Here is a 17,152-nt window from a genome sequence, read left to right on the forward strand (position 1 = left end):
ATGTGAATTTAAAGCTGCTTAACTATTCCTGATTAAGTCCATGTGTGGACACACTCTTATTCCGGCATAAAAGTGCCTTAGTCCGAATGAGTGTATTCCAGTGGATTAAGCTAATTCAGAATAAAGCACTCTTAGTCTGGAATAAGAACACGTAATAAGAACACATGGAGTTTTCAGGATTAGCTATTAGGAAATAACTCCCCATGTAAACAAGCCCTAAATTAGATTGTAAAGAAACACTGAAGTAAGGGAGGAAAATCTCTCCTGGAGCAGTTTGCGGGTATGGACAGGAGACTAGTAGCAGTGGAAGGACAGATGGGAGGAAGTGGCACCCCCTGGGAGTGTTTCACACTTCCTCTAAAATCTGTGCCTGACCGGCAGTGGCTCCAAGTCCCAGGCAGCACCTTTCCCAGTTAGAAATCCTCCAGACTGCTACAAGCACCTACCACAGATAGGGGGAGAAAGGCAGCCGTTTTGCTGCGGATTGACCTGTTTCTCTTCACCCCCCCGCCCCCGACCCCCTTTCTAAGTGAAGAAAAGAAAGTGTCTCGTCAGCCATGGAGGTCAGCATGGACTCAGGTCAGTTGCCCTCCCCTTGGGGAGGCTGGGTGCAAAGGCAGCAAGAGGAAAGCCACCGGGGAAGGAGCCCAGAGACCCCGAGCACATGGGCAGCAGGCGAGGGCTGCCGGGTTGGGCTGAGCACCTTAAGCCCATCGGGTGCGGAGCCCTCGGGGTTGGGTTGTTTCTCAGGCGCAGGCAGAGGAGGGGGAAACAGACCAGGGAGGGAGAGGGGGGTTGGGACGATGGCTCAGCTCTTTCTAAATATAAAACCGAAGTGAAGCGAGGGAGGCTGGACCGGGGGAGGGTGGGGGAGCCGCACTCGCTCGCGCACGGAGGGAGCTGCGGCGCTCGCCTGGCGGCTGGCGCTGGGGCGGGGAGAAGCCAGGCAGGGCCCCTGCCCCGCCGCGGCCCGGCGAAGGGGGCGCGGGGAGAGCGCAGGGGAGAGGCGGGGAGGGACCCCACCCCGAGTGACGGGATCGCTCCGGAGCCCCCGCCTCCTCCCGCGGCGGCTGGCAACATGGCTGCGGCCGCCTCCGCCGCCCAGGACGAGCTGAGTAAGTGACACCGACACGGCTCCGGCGGGGGGTTTCGGGGGCGGGGGGCTCTGGGGTGGCAGGATCCCCCCCCCCCAGGGCACCCCCCCACCCCCGTGTGTGCCGGTCCGTGGGGCGGGGCCGGTCCCCTCTCTCTGAGGGGGCGGGGAGCTGGGAAGGGGGGGTGCTGGTTTCATCGCCCCGTGTGGCCGGGGTGCCCCGGGCCAGGGGCGGCAGCGGGCGGGGAGGGAGCCGGGGCTAGGCCTCGGCTGTGCGCAGTCACGGTGTGAAATGGAAACTAAAGCCCGGGGCCGGGGCTTCCCCGCCCGTCTCAGCCCGGCCCGGCCGGCCGCAGCCCCCGGGCCGGGGTCCCCGTCGGGGTGTGTGTGTGGGGGGGGCTCTGCCAGGCCGGGCCTGGGGGCACGAGCCGCAGCCAGCGGCGCCTGGGGGCCGAGGCTGAATGTCTCCCCCGGGGCTGGGCCCCAGGCCGGGCAGGCCGCAGTGACTCTGCTTTCCAGCCCCCGCTGGGGACGCCCCGGGGAGCCCCCGGCAGCACTGCCGGCCCTGGGCGCTCGGCCCCGCGGGGACAGGGCGAGGGGAGGGTGTCGCAGGCTGATCCGGGCGGGGCCCCGCTCGGGGGTGCCCCCGTTTAATGTCCCCCCAGCGGTGTCGCTCTCCCTGCCAGGGGCCTGGGCCCTGCTTCGGGAGGGGAGAGTTTCTGGGCCTGGGGCCCCGGAGCAGGAACTGTCAGCAGCCCTGACACTGCTGCTGGCTGGGAAATGTAGTTCTCAGTCCTAGCAAGTTACTGGTGGGCGTCAGCTGAGACTGGCTGAGTGGTTAGAGCAGATGCCTTCCCTGCTCAGTGATTACAGGGGGTCTCTGGCTCATCTCGCCAACATGCTGGCGGTGTGACCTTGGGCAAGTCTCTTCCTGGCTCCGTGACTCAGTTTCTCCATCTGTGAACTTCAATTAGTTATGCTCCCTTATCAGACTAGAGTCTTGTGAAGCGTAATGTTTGCAGAGGGCGTAGAGATGCTTGGATCAGAAGTGCTACAGAGGTGCAAAGTATTCTAAAGTTTTGGTCGTTTATATTCCTCTCCAGAATAGCGTCTGACAGCACACGATAGATATGAATAATCCTTCGCTCATTTCATATTTTTTTCTTGTAATAAGTAGTGCATAGATACAAACTCTCCCCTTCCAGAGCTTGATATGTTTTGTTTGAATTTAAAGTAGGATCTAGTATAAGAAAAAAATATATTGGAAAATACATTTTAGCCATTTCAGTTTTCTTCTATTCTGCAAATGATGCCCCTGATCCAGCATTAAAACTCCATGGCAGGTCCTGTGCCCATGCAGTTCTCAGTGCTGATCAGGTTGGTGGTCAGAATCTGAGTCACGTAATTCAAATTTAGATATTTTTTTTATTTGGAGGGAAAGGACACCCAGTTTGGGGTGTCTTTTAACCTTCAAATCTACTGCTGAATCTGGTGCAGTAATGATAGATCTGTCTCTGAAGAAGTATAAAACATTAAGGGAGTGTTTTCTTGTCTTGTTGCTGCATCTCCTGAGATATAACAAAACTAGTTTTCAGACAACCTTCATGAATTAATAACCGCGTGATGTTTAACCCAGCTGATCCTGATCCATGGGAGAAATCAGTGGGCTGAGGAAAGTGGTGTTTTAAACTTGGCTTGACTGTGGAATTGATTTCACTACCAGAAACTCAGCAGAAGGAAGAAAGGTTTTAATGCAGACTTTCAAGCTCCAGGCTGTCAGATTTAAACCATGCATTGCTGCTTGATGTATAACTTGATTCTTCTGTCCTCTCTTTAGAGAAAACCCCTTTACCCTGCTTAGTTTCTACAAACTATTGCAGCAGTTCTCAAACTTCATTCGACTGGGACCCCCTTCTGACAGTAAAAATTACTACACAACCCCAGGAGGGGGGGTGACCGAAGCCTGAGCCTGCCCGAGCCCTGCTGCCCCAGGTGGAGTAGCCAAAGCTCAAGCCCGAGCCCCACCGCCTCAGGCGAGGGGACCAAAGTCTAAGCCCAGCCCGAGCCTTGCTGTCCAGAGCTGAAGTCCTTGGGCTTTGACTTCGGCCCCAGACCCCAGCAACTCTAAACCAGCCCTGGCGACCCCATTAAAATGGGGTCATGACCCACTTTGGGGTCCCGATCCACAGTTTGAGAACCACTGAGCGACTGGATGAGATGAATAGACTACGGAACATCAAAATACTGGTGGTGTCCCTGATGCCACCAAAGAACCATAATTTCATGTAGGAATAAGAAAAACCTACAGAATTCACTGATTCTCAGGTCTGACACAAATTGCAACATACTTATTCCAGTGACAGTTGGGATGAATCATAGTCATGACCACTGTAGTCTAGAAAAATTGATCGCAGACTCCATGGTCACCATCAGCCATGAAATTCTTCCTATACAGTCAACTATATATTGCCAGTGTTCCCTTCACTTGCAGACCTTGTAAAACTACTCAGGCCTGGTCTACACTACATAGTTAGGTTGACGTAAGGCAGCTCATGTAGACCTACTTATATCAGTGTAATGTACACAGTACAGCCTTGTCCCGCTGATGTAAGTGCCCTACTACACATAACTCCACCTCCAGGAGAGGCTTAGGACTTATGTTAATGTAGTTAATGTCTCAGACACTGAGTTACTTACATCTGTTGTTGGCTGTCTTGTCAATTTCAAGGCTCCCTGCTGGAGTCCTGAAATTGACAAGAAAGCCGGGCAGTTAGACCCTGGCTGACACTGGCTCCCCAGTCCCAGCCAGGCTGCATCTGCCTGGCTCCCCGCTCCCAGCTGGGCTGCCCCTGCCTGGCTCCCTGCTCAGGGAGGTGAGACCCTCAGGTGTCTGGCCCCAGCAGGGAATGGGGAGGTGAAAAGCCCGGGCAGCTGGCCGGGAGCAGAGCGGAGCTGAGAGCTTTGTCCCCCACACTGCCCCTCTTCAGTCGGTGGAAGGACGTGCACCACCGACAGAAGAAGGGTACTATGGACATCAGCCACCATAGTAATTACTGCAGTGACTGTAAGTTGACCTAACATAGGTCGATTTAAGTCTAGCGTAGACATGCCTTTAGTGGAAGAGTTCCTGCTCGCAGACACAGCTTTATTCAATCTATGGAGTGCTAGTTTCCTCCACCTACAAACTGAATATAACTGTTGCCTGTTTTTGGCAAGGTGTCCTGTGGTTATTGTCACTGGGTTTACAGTCACATTTAAATTTAATCTAAGCCTGGAAGAGGGGAAAGAAGAATGTCTTATAGGGTACAATCCAGTTTAGCAGTTTGATGTCACACTCATCAGATGTCTCAAACTATGTAAACTATGACTTATCTGTCAGCTGTACCACTAGAGAGTGTATAGTACCACCCTTCTGACTTGAGGGTGGTGGGGTTTTTTGTGCAGAGGGAGGATGGTGATTTTTCCAATGCCGCCTCTATGAATAAATGCAAACGTTGTGCAGTCAAAGGTGGACTTTAACAGGAAGCATAGGGAATTCAGGTAGCACCGAGGGGGAAAATTGGGCAGGCTTCTCAGGTAGAAGTGTGTGAGAGACTAAAATTAAATGCATCAAATTGTATTGTGAAAGGAACCCGATCTGTAGGATAATGAGCCTCCTGAAGGAGTAACCAAAATTTTCTTTTAGATCAGAAAACCAATTTGTCCCTGTTTTGTAGGCGTGTAGCGATAAGAAACTTTGATCTGTAGCAGCAATCAAATAGATGAGCTGTTACTCCTTTTTTTGTGTTGAGACAAGACTGCTTGCTTAAACTTTTTATGAGGATGCTTATGATTTGGTGGATGAATAATTTAAACAGTGCTAGCTTGAATCCTAATATAAAATCAGTAAATTGGGCCTAGAGCTGTGCGTGTTCAGAAAGAAAGAAAAGCCATTTTCAAAGAGAATGGGTAGTAATCTAAAGGGAGTCTAAACATGACACACTGCACATGGAAATCCAAATTCTGGCATTTCAAATCTGTATCTAAACTTTTCTCTGCTATGGAGGAATATGGTGAAAATAGAAAAATACATTCCCACAGTAAAAGATCATGTTTTATAAACTTGAGTAGTGACTAGGACAGGTCCCTTGTGGTGCTCCCTTAAAGTCATTTGATATTGCGATAGAGCCATGAACAGTACCTCCAAACCCTGACTCCCAGTATGTTGCTATAACCATTCTAGATGTACGTTCCCCAAGGCCTAATACAATTCCAGCAAGAATTTTCCTGGTGTTTTAATGGAAGCATAATACAAGTAGATCAGAGTTGGACTCCCAAACTGGGTATCTTGCTCCTCCAGTCCAGAGTGGTGCAGAATCAGTTGTTTAGCTTCTGGAGAAATGAAAGCCTCATTTTGCATTCTGTTCTTTTAATGACAGGTTTCAGAGTAACAGCCGTGTTAGTCTGTATCCGCAAAAAGAAGAACAGGAGTACTTGTGGCACCTTAGAGACTAACAAATTTATTAGAGCATAAGCTTTCGTGGACTACAGCCCACTTCTTCGGATGCATATAGAATGGAACATATATTGAGGAGCTGTCTCTGTATGTGTGTATATATAGCTCCTCAATATATGTTCCATTCTATATGCATCCGAAGAAGTGGGCTGTAGTCCACGAAAGCTTATGCTCTAATAAATTTGTTAGTCTCTAAGGTGCCACAAGTACTCCTGTTCTTCTTTTTGTTCTTTTAATGTTTGCTTCAGTCTCCTCTTCTTTCCCCCCAGTCATCCCGGGAATGAAGTTGACTGACTGTATCCAGGTAGAAAAGTAAGCACTTATTTGACAGAGGGCCTTTTGGAGGAAAATTCCAGCATATGTGCACAAAATAACTTTTATAAAATGGTCTTAGTGCAGTAACAATCAGCTGTTTTTAAGGAAGTGTCCATCCTCCGGAATGGCTTTAATATTGTGATCAGAGGGCTCTTGCTATAAAATGGAGTTTAGGCTGGGGAAGGTGAAGGAGGTAGCTGCCTGCATCCTCTCACAGAAAGTTACTGTCACAACTCCTGGAGTCCTGTTGTTTTCCAGGCTCAGACTGTATGGCTGGGTTGCTAGGATACTGTTGTGCTAACTAGATCAACTGTGAAGTACATCTGGTTTGACATGTCCCAGTCTTAGTAGTCCCTCAAATCCGCTTTTATAAATAGAAGTATGCACTTCATACTTGATATTCTCTTCTTACCCGAATATACATCACAACGTTCTGTAAAGAACATCTGACTTGCTGTTTACAATGGCTATAAATGCCACTGGCAGCTAATTCTTTAGTATAATAGGAAGGGAGGAGATACTGGACACACAAAAAATAGCATTTGAACTGAGAGCTGACTTCTTTGAACAGATGGATAAACAGTGAACTACACTGATGAGGCCGAACATCCAGAAGGATTTATTTTGTTGTTTTAATTGAAGAAATGATGATAGACGGGTGGCAAAACTGTCTTTTAAAAGGTACAGTATATTAAACTTCTTCCCCATCCTTCCCTTTCCACTATTTCTTATGGCAAACGACCATATAACAGAACCAGAGCAAAGGCCCAATCAATCTCCTGTTGGATTTTTGCCATTAACTTCAGTGGCTTGAAGGATCCAGCTCTAAGGCTACAGAGATTTAGAGGCTCCTAAACAACATGATGTAATGTCTGATCAGAGATCACTGCGGTAAAATGGGAGACAGGGGGTCATAGAATCATAGGGTTAGAAGGGACTGCAAGGGTCATCTAGTCTAACTCCCTGCCAAGATGCAAGATTTGTTGCGTCTAAACTATCCAAAGGCTTGTCTATACTTACGCGCTGGTTCGGCGGCAGGCAATCGAACTTCTGGGTTAGATTTATCGCGTCTTGTCTGGACGCGATAAATCGAACCCAGAAGTGCTCCCCGTCGACTCCGGTAATCCTGCTCGCCGCGAGGAGTACGCGGAGTCGACGGGGGAGCCTGCCTGCCGCGTCTGGACCGCGGTAAGTTCGAACTAAGGTACGTTGACTTCAGCTACGTTATTCACGTAGCTGAAGTTGCGAACCTTAGTTCGAATTGGGGGGTTAGTGTAGACCAGGCCCTAGACAGATGGCTGTCCAGCCTCCTTTTGAAAACCTCCAGTGAAGGAGCTCCCATAACGTCCCTAGTCACTTACAGTTTGCGGTTCGGGGCCTTGCCATTAATCTGGCTTTACTTTATAAAAAATATTTATACTCCCTTGATGGTTTAAAAAGAAAGACAATCCTTGTGGTTTTATAGAGTATATAGTATCTGCAATCTGAAATGTATTGTTCTTTCTCCTAGCAAGATGTAGTATTTCCATCAATTCTGAAGCCAATATTCTTTCACATACTTTTATCGTATAGTTGGAAAAGAACCAGAAGGGGTTAGAAATGACATTAGAAATCCTTAAGTTACCATGGAAAAGCTGTTACCTACTTGTGAGGAAAAACTATTTCTTTTTCTAAAAATATCATCCATCTATATACACAAATTGACCCTGGTGCTGTAAGCAATGGTCTAAAGATTTCTTTGGCTTTTCTACTTTCCTGATTCTTAGTGCAAAAATGAATGAATATGAAAGGACACCTGAAATCTGATCAGTTTTGTAAAATTAGTTCTAAAGTAGTTTCAGATATTGTACCTGTTCCCGAGTACCCCACCCAATCTTTGTGGTTTTACAAACACATTTTCTTAAAACTCTCCCCCTGTTACTCAGTGAAAGACTCTACAATAGTAGGAAAAAACAAAGTCGCAATCTTGCAAACACATATCAGTAGCGCCATTGAGTTATGCGTGAGTGTTTGCAGAATCGAAACGGGACAGAGTAGAACTGACTATAAAAAGCTATGTCAATTGCACACAGTATACAAACTGCAATAAGAGAGAGAATTGTACGCATCGTTTCTTACAGTAACTGGTAAAACATTTTCAGACTGATTTGTTTGAAAATTAACAGTTCATGTAATGATTCTGGTTTTTACTGCTTTCAAATAATCAAGCCTGTTTTAATCTTGTCATGCTACTGTTTATGCTTGTGTTTTTAATTTATTCTTGATAAATAGCCAGTGGCTATCATAACTGGAGCACAATTGGAAAAGGTCACACACATTGGGCCCAACTTCTGGGTTACATGGTGACTAGATTTCATCTGAAAAAAAAAAAAAAACAAGCTGTTTCTAGTCCTCATGGTTGGGAAGAAAAGCTTGAAAAAGGTGTCCCAAGGGTAACTAATGCCGTGATATCTGCCCAGCATCCTAAACAATAGCTCTGATTGGTGAACTGTGCCATTAATCATAGTGGGCTGTTAATTCTGAAACCAACTGCTGGGGGAGGCCTGGCTGATACCACCTCAGCAGAGGATTGTGTGTGTCCCCTCATTGCCATGACACCATTGTGTGATGGTGGCAGAGCCTCACACGCACACACTCCTTTGCTCAGGAGGGGTGGGGCTGAGACATCCCTTCTCTAGGATGGACTCCAGCCCACCAGAAAACAGGGAAGAGATGGTCCATGGAGAGGGAAGGCCCAATCTTCTCAAAGAGGAGTGGGGGTGGAGTCCCCTGCCAGCCAAACAGATAGCTCTTGTGCAGGAGACCTCTTGCCACTTCACTCCAAACAGGGGTCATGGCCACAGTGTGGGTCATGGCCATGGGGTGAACTTAGCGACCCAGAGTACCTTGGTTAATAATTTGGGCAGATTTATATTTGAGAGGATGGTTAAAAGCTATAGAAGAGAAAAGTTATTTCTCAGACAGACTTAATATACGATCTGGCTCCGTTAAGCTATTTTAGCTGCATCTCCTATGAATCCCTCTCTTGTTTCCTAACCCCCTTTAAAAAAAAAAAAAAAAAAAAAAATTGATCGTATTACCCTCTTGAAAAGGACAGTTCATTTTAGTCACTTGGTCGAGTTAAATTTAATCCCAGACCTCGATCAACATTCTCTTTCCAGTGTCACTATGTTTACCAAGAATTACAGATGTTAGACATATAGAAGTCAGTCCTTTACGTTAACCAGATAATATAATGTGTGTTATAGTTGGGAACATGGGACTAAGGGAGCAGCATATTTTATGGTCCTAAATCTGGAATGTGAGCCTGGTTTTGAGACCTAGGAAATACACCTCTACCCCGATATAACACAAATTCTGATATAACGCGGTAAAGCAGTGCTCTGGGGTGGGGAGCGGGGCTGCGTACTCCGGCGGATCAAAGCATGCTCGATATAAGTTTCACCTATAACGCGGTAAGATTTTTTGGCTCCCAAGGACAGCGTTATATCGAGGTAGAGGTGTAGTCTGGTGTAGAATCTCAAGAGTTCTCCAGATGTAACTTGCATTTCAGTGACGGATGAAATGATGCTTAATTAACGCTCATACCATCGTAATCTTCATCTAAGGATTGCAAAATGCTTTACAAATGAATACTAATAAAACACTGACTTAACCAACCCATCAAAATAACAGATTACAGAAAGCATATATGTCAATAGATTGAATTAAAAGCTTCAGTCTTGGTCAGCAGATTGCACATCAAAGGCTTTTATTTATTTATTTATTTATTATTTTTGGCTAGTGGGCTTTTTATTTTTAATTTGCTACAGTTACGGTCCAGTTGTGAGAAGACACTTTGTGGAGCAGATCACAGCAGTATGGAACTGCCAGGGCTAATCCAAAATGGATCTGATTACTAGGGCTGTCAAGCGATTAAAAAAATTAATCACACGATTAAAAAAATTGCGATTAATCGTGTGATTAATCGCACTGTTAATAACAGACTATCATTTATTTAAATATTTTTGGATGTTTTCTACATTTTCAAATATACTGATTTCAATTACAACACATAAGAACGGCCATACTGGGTCAGACCAAAGGTCCATCCAGCCCGGTATCCTGTCTGCTGACAGTGGCCAATGCCAGGTGCCCCAGAGGGAATGAACCTAACAGGTAATGATCAAGTGATCTCTCTCCTGCCATCAGTCTCCACCCTCTGACAAACAGAGGCTAGAGACGCCATTCCTTACCCATCCTGGCTAATAGCCATTAATGGACTTAACCTCCATGAGTGTATCTAGTTCTCTTTTAAACCCTGTTATAGTCCTAGCATTCACAACCTCCTCAGGCAAGGAGTTCCTAAGGTTGACTGTGCGCTGTGTGAAGAACTTCCTTTTATTTGTTTTAAACCTGCTGCCCATTAACTTCATTTGGTGGCCCCTAATTCTTGTATTATGGGAACAAGTAAATAACTTTTCCTTGTTCACTTTCTCCACATCACTCATGATTTTATATACCTCTATCATATCCCCCCTTAGTCTCCTCTTTTCCAAGCTGAAAAGTCTTAGCCTTTTTAATCTCGCCTCATATGGGACCTGTTCCAAACCCCTAATCATTTTAGTTGCCCTTCTCTGAACCTTTTCTAATGCCAGTATATCTTTTTTGAGATGAGGAGATCACGTTTGTACGCAGCATTCAAGGCTGGAGGGAGGTTACCAGAGGAGTTTCTCAGAGATCAGTTTTGGGACCAATCTTATTTAATCTTTTTATTACTGACCTTGGCACAAAAAATGGGAATGTGCTAATAAAGTCTGCGGATGACACAAAGTGGGGAGGTATTGCCAATACAGAGAAGGACTTGGATATCATACAGGAAGATCTGGATGACCTTGTAAACTGGAGTAATTGTAATAGGATGAAATTTAATAGTGAAAAGTGCAAGGTCATGCATTTAGGGATTAATAACAAGAATTATTGTTATTAGCTGGGGACGCATCAGTTGGAAGTAACAGGAGGAGAAGGACCTTGGAGTATTGGTTGATCACAGGATAACTATGAGCTGCCAATGTGATATGGCTGTGAAAAAAGTGAATGCGGTCTTGGGATACATCAGATGAGGTATTTCCAGTAGAGATAAAGAGGTGTTAGTACCGTTATACAAGGCACTGGTGAGACCTCATCTGGAATACTGTGTGCAGGTCTGGTGTCCCGTGTTCAAAAAGGATGAATTCTAACTGGAACAGGTACAGAGAAGGGCTACTAGGATGATCCGAGGAATGGAAAACCTGTCTTATGAAAGGAGACTCAAAGAGCTTAGCTTGTTTAGCCTAATTAAAAGAAGGCTTAGGGGAGATATGATTGCTCTCTATAAATATATCAGAGGAATAAATACCAGGGAAGGAGAGGAATTATTTAAGTTCAGTACCAATTTGGACACAAGAACAAATGGATATAAACTGGCCATCGGGAAGTTTAGACTTGAAATTAGACAAAGGTTTCTAACCATCAGAGGAGTGAAGTTCTGGAACAGCCTTCCAAGGGGAGTAGTGGGGTCAAAAGACATATCTGGCTTCAAGACTAAGCTTGATAAGTTTATGGAGGGGATGGTATAATGGGATTGACTATTATCGGTAAATATGCCCAATGGCCTGTGATGGGACACTAGATGGGGTGGGATCTGAGATACTACAGAGAATTCTTTCCTGGGTGTCTGGCTGGTGAGTCTTGCCACATACTCAGGGTTTAGCTGATTGCCATATTTGGGGTTGGGAAGGAATTTTCCTCCAGGCCAGATTGGCAGAGGCCCTGGGCGTTTTTCACCTATCTGCAGCGTGGGGCACGGGTCACTTGCTGGAAGATTCTCTGCACTCTGAAGTCTTTAAACCATGATTTGAAGACCTCAATGGCTCAGACATAGGTTTGAGACAGGAGTGGGTGGGTGAGATTCTGTGGCCTGCGTTGTGCAGGAGGTCAGACTAGATGATCATAATGGTCCCTTCTGACCTTAAAGTCTATGATTCTATGTGGGCGTACCATGGATTTATATAAGGGCAATAAGATATTCTCCATCTTATTCTCTATCCCCTTTTTAATGATTCCTAACATCCTGTTTGCTTTTTTTGACTGCCGCTGCACACTGCGTGGATATCTTCAGAGAACTATCCATGATGACTCCAAGATCTTTCCTGACTAATTGTAGCAAAATTAGCCCCCGTCATATTGTATGTATAGTTGGGGTTATTTTTTCCAATGTGCATTACTTTACATTTATCCACATTAAATTTCATTTGCCATTTTGTTGCCCAATCACTTAGTTTGGTGAGATCTTTTTGAAGTTCTTCACAGTCTGCTTTGGTCTTAACTATCTTGAGCAGTTTAGTATTGTCTGCAAACTTTGCCACCTCACTGTTTATCCCTTTCTCCAGATCATTTATGAATAAGTTGAATAGGATTGGTCCTAGGACTGACCCTTGGGGAACACCACTAGTTACCCCTCTCCATTCTGAAAATTTACCATTTATTCCTGCCTTTTGTTCCCTGTCTTTTAACCAGTTCTCAGTCCATGAAAGGATCTTCCCTTATCCCATGACAACTTAATTTACGTAAGAGCCTTTGGTGAGGGACCTTGTCAAAGGCTTTCTGGAAATCTAGGTACACTATGTCCACTGGATCCCCCTTGTCCACATGTTTGTTGACCCATTCAAAGAACTCTAATAGATTAGTAAGACGTGAAACCCTGTTGACTTTTGCCCAACAATTTATGTTCTTCTGACAATTTATGTTCTTTACTATTGTTTCAACTAATTTGCCTGGTACTGATGTTACACTTACCAGTCTGTAATTGCCAGGATCACCTCTAGAGCCCTTTTTAAATATTGGCGTTACATTAGCTATCTTCCAGTCATTGGGTACAGAAGCTGATTTAAAGGACAGGTTACAAACCATAGTTAATTTCACATTTGTGTTCTTTCAGAACTCTTGGGTGAACGCCATCTGGTCCTGGTGACTTGTTACTTTTAAGTTTATCAATTAATTCCAAAATCTCCTCTTATGACCCTTCAATCTGTGACAGTTCCTCAGATTTGTCGTTTACAAAGGACAGCTCAGGTTTGGGAATCACCCTAACATCCTCAGCCGTGAAGACTGAAGCAAAGAATTCATGACTTTATCGTCTTTAAGTGCTCCTTTTGTAACACAGAATACGAAGTATACAGTGCTCACTTTATATTTATTTTTGATTACAAGTATTTGCACTATAAAAAAACAAAAGAAATACTATTTTTCAGTTCACCTAATACAAGTACTGTAGTGCAATCTCTTTATCGTGAAAGTTGAACTGACAAATGTAGAATTATGTACAAAAAGCCTGCATTCAAAAATAAAATAATGTAAAATTTTAGAACCTGCAAGTCTACTCAGTCCTACTTCTTGTTCAGCCAATTGCTCAGACAAACAAGTTTGTTTCCATTTACAGGAGATAATGCTGCCTGCTCTTGTTTACAATGTCACCTGAAAGTGAGAACAGGCATTTTCATGGCACTGTTGTAGCTGGCGTCACAAGATATTTACGTGCCAGATATGCTAAAGATTCATATGTCCCTTCATGCTTCAGCCACCATTCCATGGGACATGTTGATGACAGGTTCTGCTTGATAACAATCCAAAGCAATGCGGACAGATGCATATTCATTTTCATTATCAGATGCCACCAGCATCTTTTGCTCATCATTTTTACAGTGCAAATATTTATAATAAAAAATAATATACACTTTGATTTCAGTTACAACACAGAATAAAATATATATGAAAATGTAGAACAACATCCAAAATATTTAATAAATTTCAATTGGTATTCTGTTGTTTAACAGTGCAATTGAAACTGCGATTAATTTTTTCAATTGTGATTAATTTTTTTGAGTTAACTGCGTGAGTTAACTGTGATTAATTGATAGCCGTACTGATTACCTTTCTTTGGAATTTGGTAGCCAGGAAAGCAAGTCAGAGAGTTGTTAATCATTTGTATTCTAGTAGCACCGAGAGGCCCCTACTGAGATCAGGACTCCATTGGGCTGGGTGCTGGACAAATACATAATGAGAGAAAAATTGTACTCCAAAGAGATTACAGACTAAATAGATGACAGATAAAGGATATGAAGGGAGACAAAGGTGCCGAGAGGTGAGATGACTTGCCAGACGTAACACAATCAGGTCAGTCATAGCTGGGAACAGATCTAAGGTCTCTTGAGTCCCAGTTTGATGCCATCTCCGTTGGACCAGATGGAGCCAAATGTGTTCTTTTATTTGGTTCTTTGGGGATGCTCTCCTCTAAAGTACACTGTCAGCTTGAGAAATGACAGAGACAAGATGGGTACGTAATATCTTTTATTGGACCAACTGCTGTTGGTGAGAGAGAAGCTTTCAAATTACACAGAACTGCTGCTTCAGAGCTCTGTGTAGCTCGAAAGCGCATCTTATTCAACAACAGCAGTTGGTCCAACAAAAAGGTATTACCTCACCACTGTGTCTCTCTAATAGCCTGGGACCAACACGGCTACACTAACGCAGCAAACAACTTGAGAAATGGTCAGTTTAGATCATTAAAAGTGGTTTCAGGTGATACAGCTGTCAGGGTTTGTGGGTTTACAGTCACATTTTCTTGTTTTTATTAAAGCGTTTTTCCTCTTCCCTGTTGCCATGTGACAAGCCCACACCAACAACAGAGGAAACTGATTTAGTCCATGATTCTGCAAACACCCATGTGCTTAACTTCAAGCATGTGAGTAGTTCCATTGCAATCAATGGGATTACTCCAGGTTTAAAGTTAAGCACATGAGTCCGCATTTGTGAGACTGGAACTTAACTAACCATACAGAGGAAACCTCTGAAAATAATGTACATGTCAAACACGCAAAGTAAATACATTGGGCAGAGAGGAAACTGTTCTTTCTCCACTCTCTTTCATCTTAATAGTAGTCTTGGGTGCTATTTATAACAATAGCAGAGGAAAAAATTGGAAAAGCAGTATACTTTTTGTTAGTTGACCCTTCCCTTTTAACATACGTTTTGCTTGACTGCTGCTTCACAGAATTCCTATATTTCCTGTGGCTTCTACTCTATATCTCTGCTTTTGAAAATTATATATCTTTAGCTGAAGGTTATAATAAATAAACTGATCTTCTTTGCATTCACTGCAATCAAGTCCTATTTATTCTCTACCACAAGGAACATGACATTGGGAAGGCCTCCCAGGTGTGGAGTTTGGGTGCACTGCAGCCAGTGGTGAGCACAGACACTGCAGGTATTGTTGATGGCTTTGTTAAGGTTACAGAACGCAGTCAGAGTTGCGTGTGCCCACTGACTCTCAGGATCAGGCTCTTGTTACCCCAGGCTGCTCAATTCATGAAGCATTGGAGAATTCTCAGAAGGCAGATACTTTAGGGAAATGAAATATGACAGAGAAAGGCAGGACATGAGAGAAGCTTTTTTTTAAAATTAGGTGGGAAGAATGTATCTTGATTCCCTGAGGCAGCTGATAGCATGAGAAAGCAAGAAAAATCCCCATAAGACGAGAGAGTCACTGACAAGTACAGTTTGCATTGGAGGAACTGCTGAATTTTGACTTGTAATTCAGCTGGCATTAAAATCTTATAGTCATTTGTCTTTTCAACTGCTTACCCTGTTTAGTTCAACCGGAAACAAAATGTTGGGAGGGACGTGCGTGTGCTTGGTCTGCTGCCTGCAGAGAGATGATACTGTGGCTAAGAGGTCTATACAACCACCTTATGTTGGTATAACTACGTCGTTCGGGGGGGTGGAGTACCTCTGCCGACAGGAGAGCGTCTCCCATCGGCATCTTGGCTAAGTGCTAAAGTGACACAGCGGCACTGCTGCAGTGCTGTAAGCGTAGACAAGCCCTGTAAGGGCTTTAACAAAGGGATGGGGAAAGTTAGAGACAATAGAGCAGCATTTCCAAAGGCCTTCCTATCTGCAGTGTGAGTGTTCAAAAGTCACTTCAAATCTGCGGGTACAGTATTGGTACTTAAACCTCCGTGTTGCCCGTTGAGGGACTGATTCCCTCCATCCCTTGTGTATCCATCCAAAACTCATTGACTTCCGGGGGAGCTTTGGGTTCCCAAGGAATACAAGGTTAAACCTTTGTGACAGGAGGGCCTCTCCCTCCTGCAAGTCTGAGCAGCCCATCCCTCAATCCATCAAATCCTCCTCTCTTTTGTAGGGTATAACTAAAGTTCAAACAAACATTCTCTCCTTTCGGGTGCTTCAAGCAGAAGAGCACTGCTTCCTCCTTACTTGACTGCATTAGACTGGCCCCTCTTTGCTGCTGCTTCCTCTGATATGTAGCAGTAGGGCTTGATAGATTGTCAAGACCAACTGCATGTGGACCATAACTCTGTAGAGCTGATAGAGGACTGACTCTTGACTCTACCTGGGTCTCCAGGTAGTACACTCTGTCACATCCTTTAATGCGTGGTATGGATCATCTAACAAGGGATTTTCCGTCTCTTGTATTGGAGCATCCTGGAGCCCCCAACAACATACTTTTGTCCTGCAAGCATCACAGATTAGGGACAGGGCAAAGGGCATTTTCCCTCCATTTAAGTTAAGAGCAAACCATTGTGGGGTGGTCCATGTTGGATCTGCAAGGGTTTTAGCTTCCCCTTGTTGTAGGCTGCCTTTTTGCCTGTAATCTCCCAATTGCATTGACCCTGTTAGCAATCCGTTGTAGATCAGGTGTGCATATTGAAGATGCAGAGAAGAGACGGGAACACTCCTGCCCTTGTGTATCAGAACCATCCTGCCCCCATCCCAAGCTATGAAAGTGCTGCTTCGGTGTCTTGCTACCCATGTGGCAGTCTGCTTTTCTTCTAGTTTAGCCATCAGGTCATCTAGATCCTAGTGCTTAAAACAGTGACTTTCCCATTTATTAGTCTAAAGACAGTTGGTCTTCAAGCCAATTGCTTGAGTTGCCGATAGAGGATTTTGGTCTTGTCAGTGTTCCTAAGATGATCCTTTCCTAGTTCATACAGGGAACTGATGCATGTTTTTTATCTCTTCCTCCCCTCCTGATCTTGTATCATTTGTGACTCCTATGTCCTTACTGACATTCATACTGTTATTTTATACTCCTTCCTGGGTTGGGTGGTCCTGAGAGGCGGTGAGAGGGATAGAGAAATGAGATTGTCAGAACACTCCAACACTTTCATGTGGGTGATAGGACCTTCAAAGTCTTTTGCATTTTAAGTTAT

The 17,152-nt window shown here is 44.7% G+C and overlaps 1 protein-coding gene across 3 annotated transcripts in view; it reads left to right on the top strand.

Annotated features, from left to right (window-relative positions):
* Positions 1-415: 415 nt before the first annotated feature.
* The window catches only part of ECPAS (Ecm29 proteasome adaptor and scaffold), an 87,523-nt gene continuing 70,786 nt past the window's right edge, over positions 416-17,152 (top strand). The window contains exon 1 of one of the 3 annotated variants that reach the window (XM_054031501.1): positions 416-579. In XM_054031501.1, coding sequence (XP_053887476.1) covers positions 558-579 — 22 coding nt within the window. In that variant the 5' untranslated portion in view covers positions 416-557. Of the gene's footprint in view, positions 580-1,013; positions 1,116-6,487; positions 6,585-17,152 lie in introns of those variants that run through there. The other 2 variants (XM_054031498.1, XM_054031500.1) reach the window with 2 other exon arrangements.

This window comes from Malaclemys terrapin, chromosome 6 (genome assembly GCF_027887155.1).
Source record: "Malaclemys terrapin pileata isolate rMalTer1 chromosome 6, rMalTer1.hap1, whole genome shotgun sequence".
In the NCBI taxonomy this organism is placed as follows: Eukaryota; Metazoa; Chordata; order Testudines; family Emydidae; genus Malaclemys; species Malaclemys terrapin.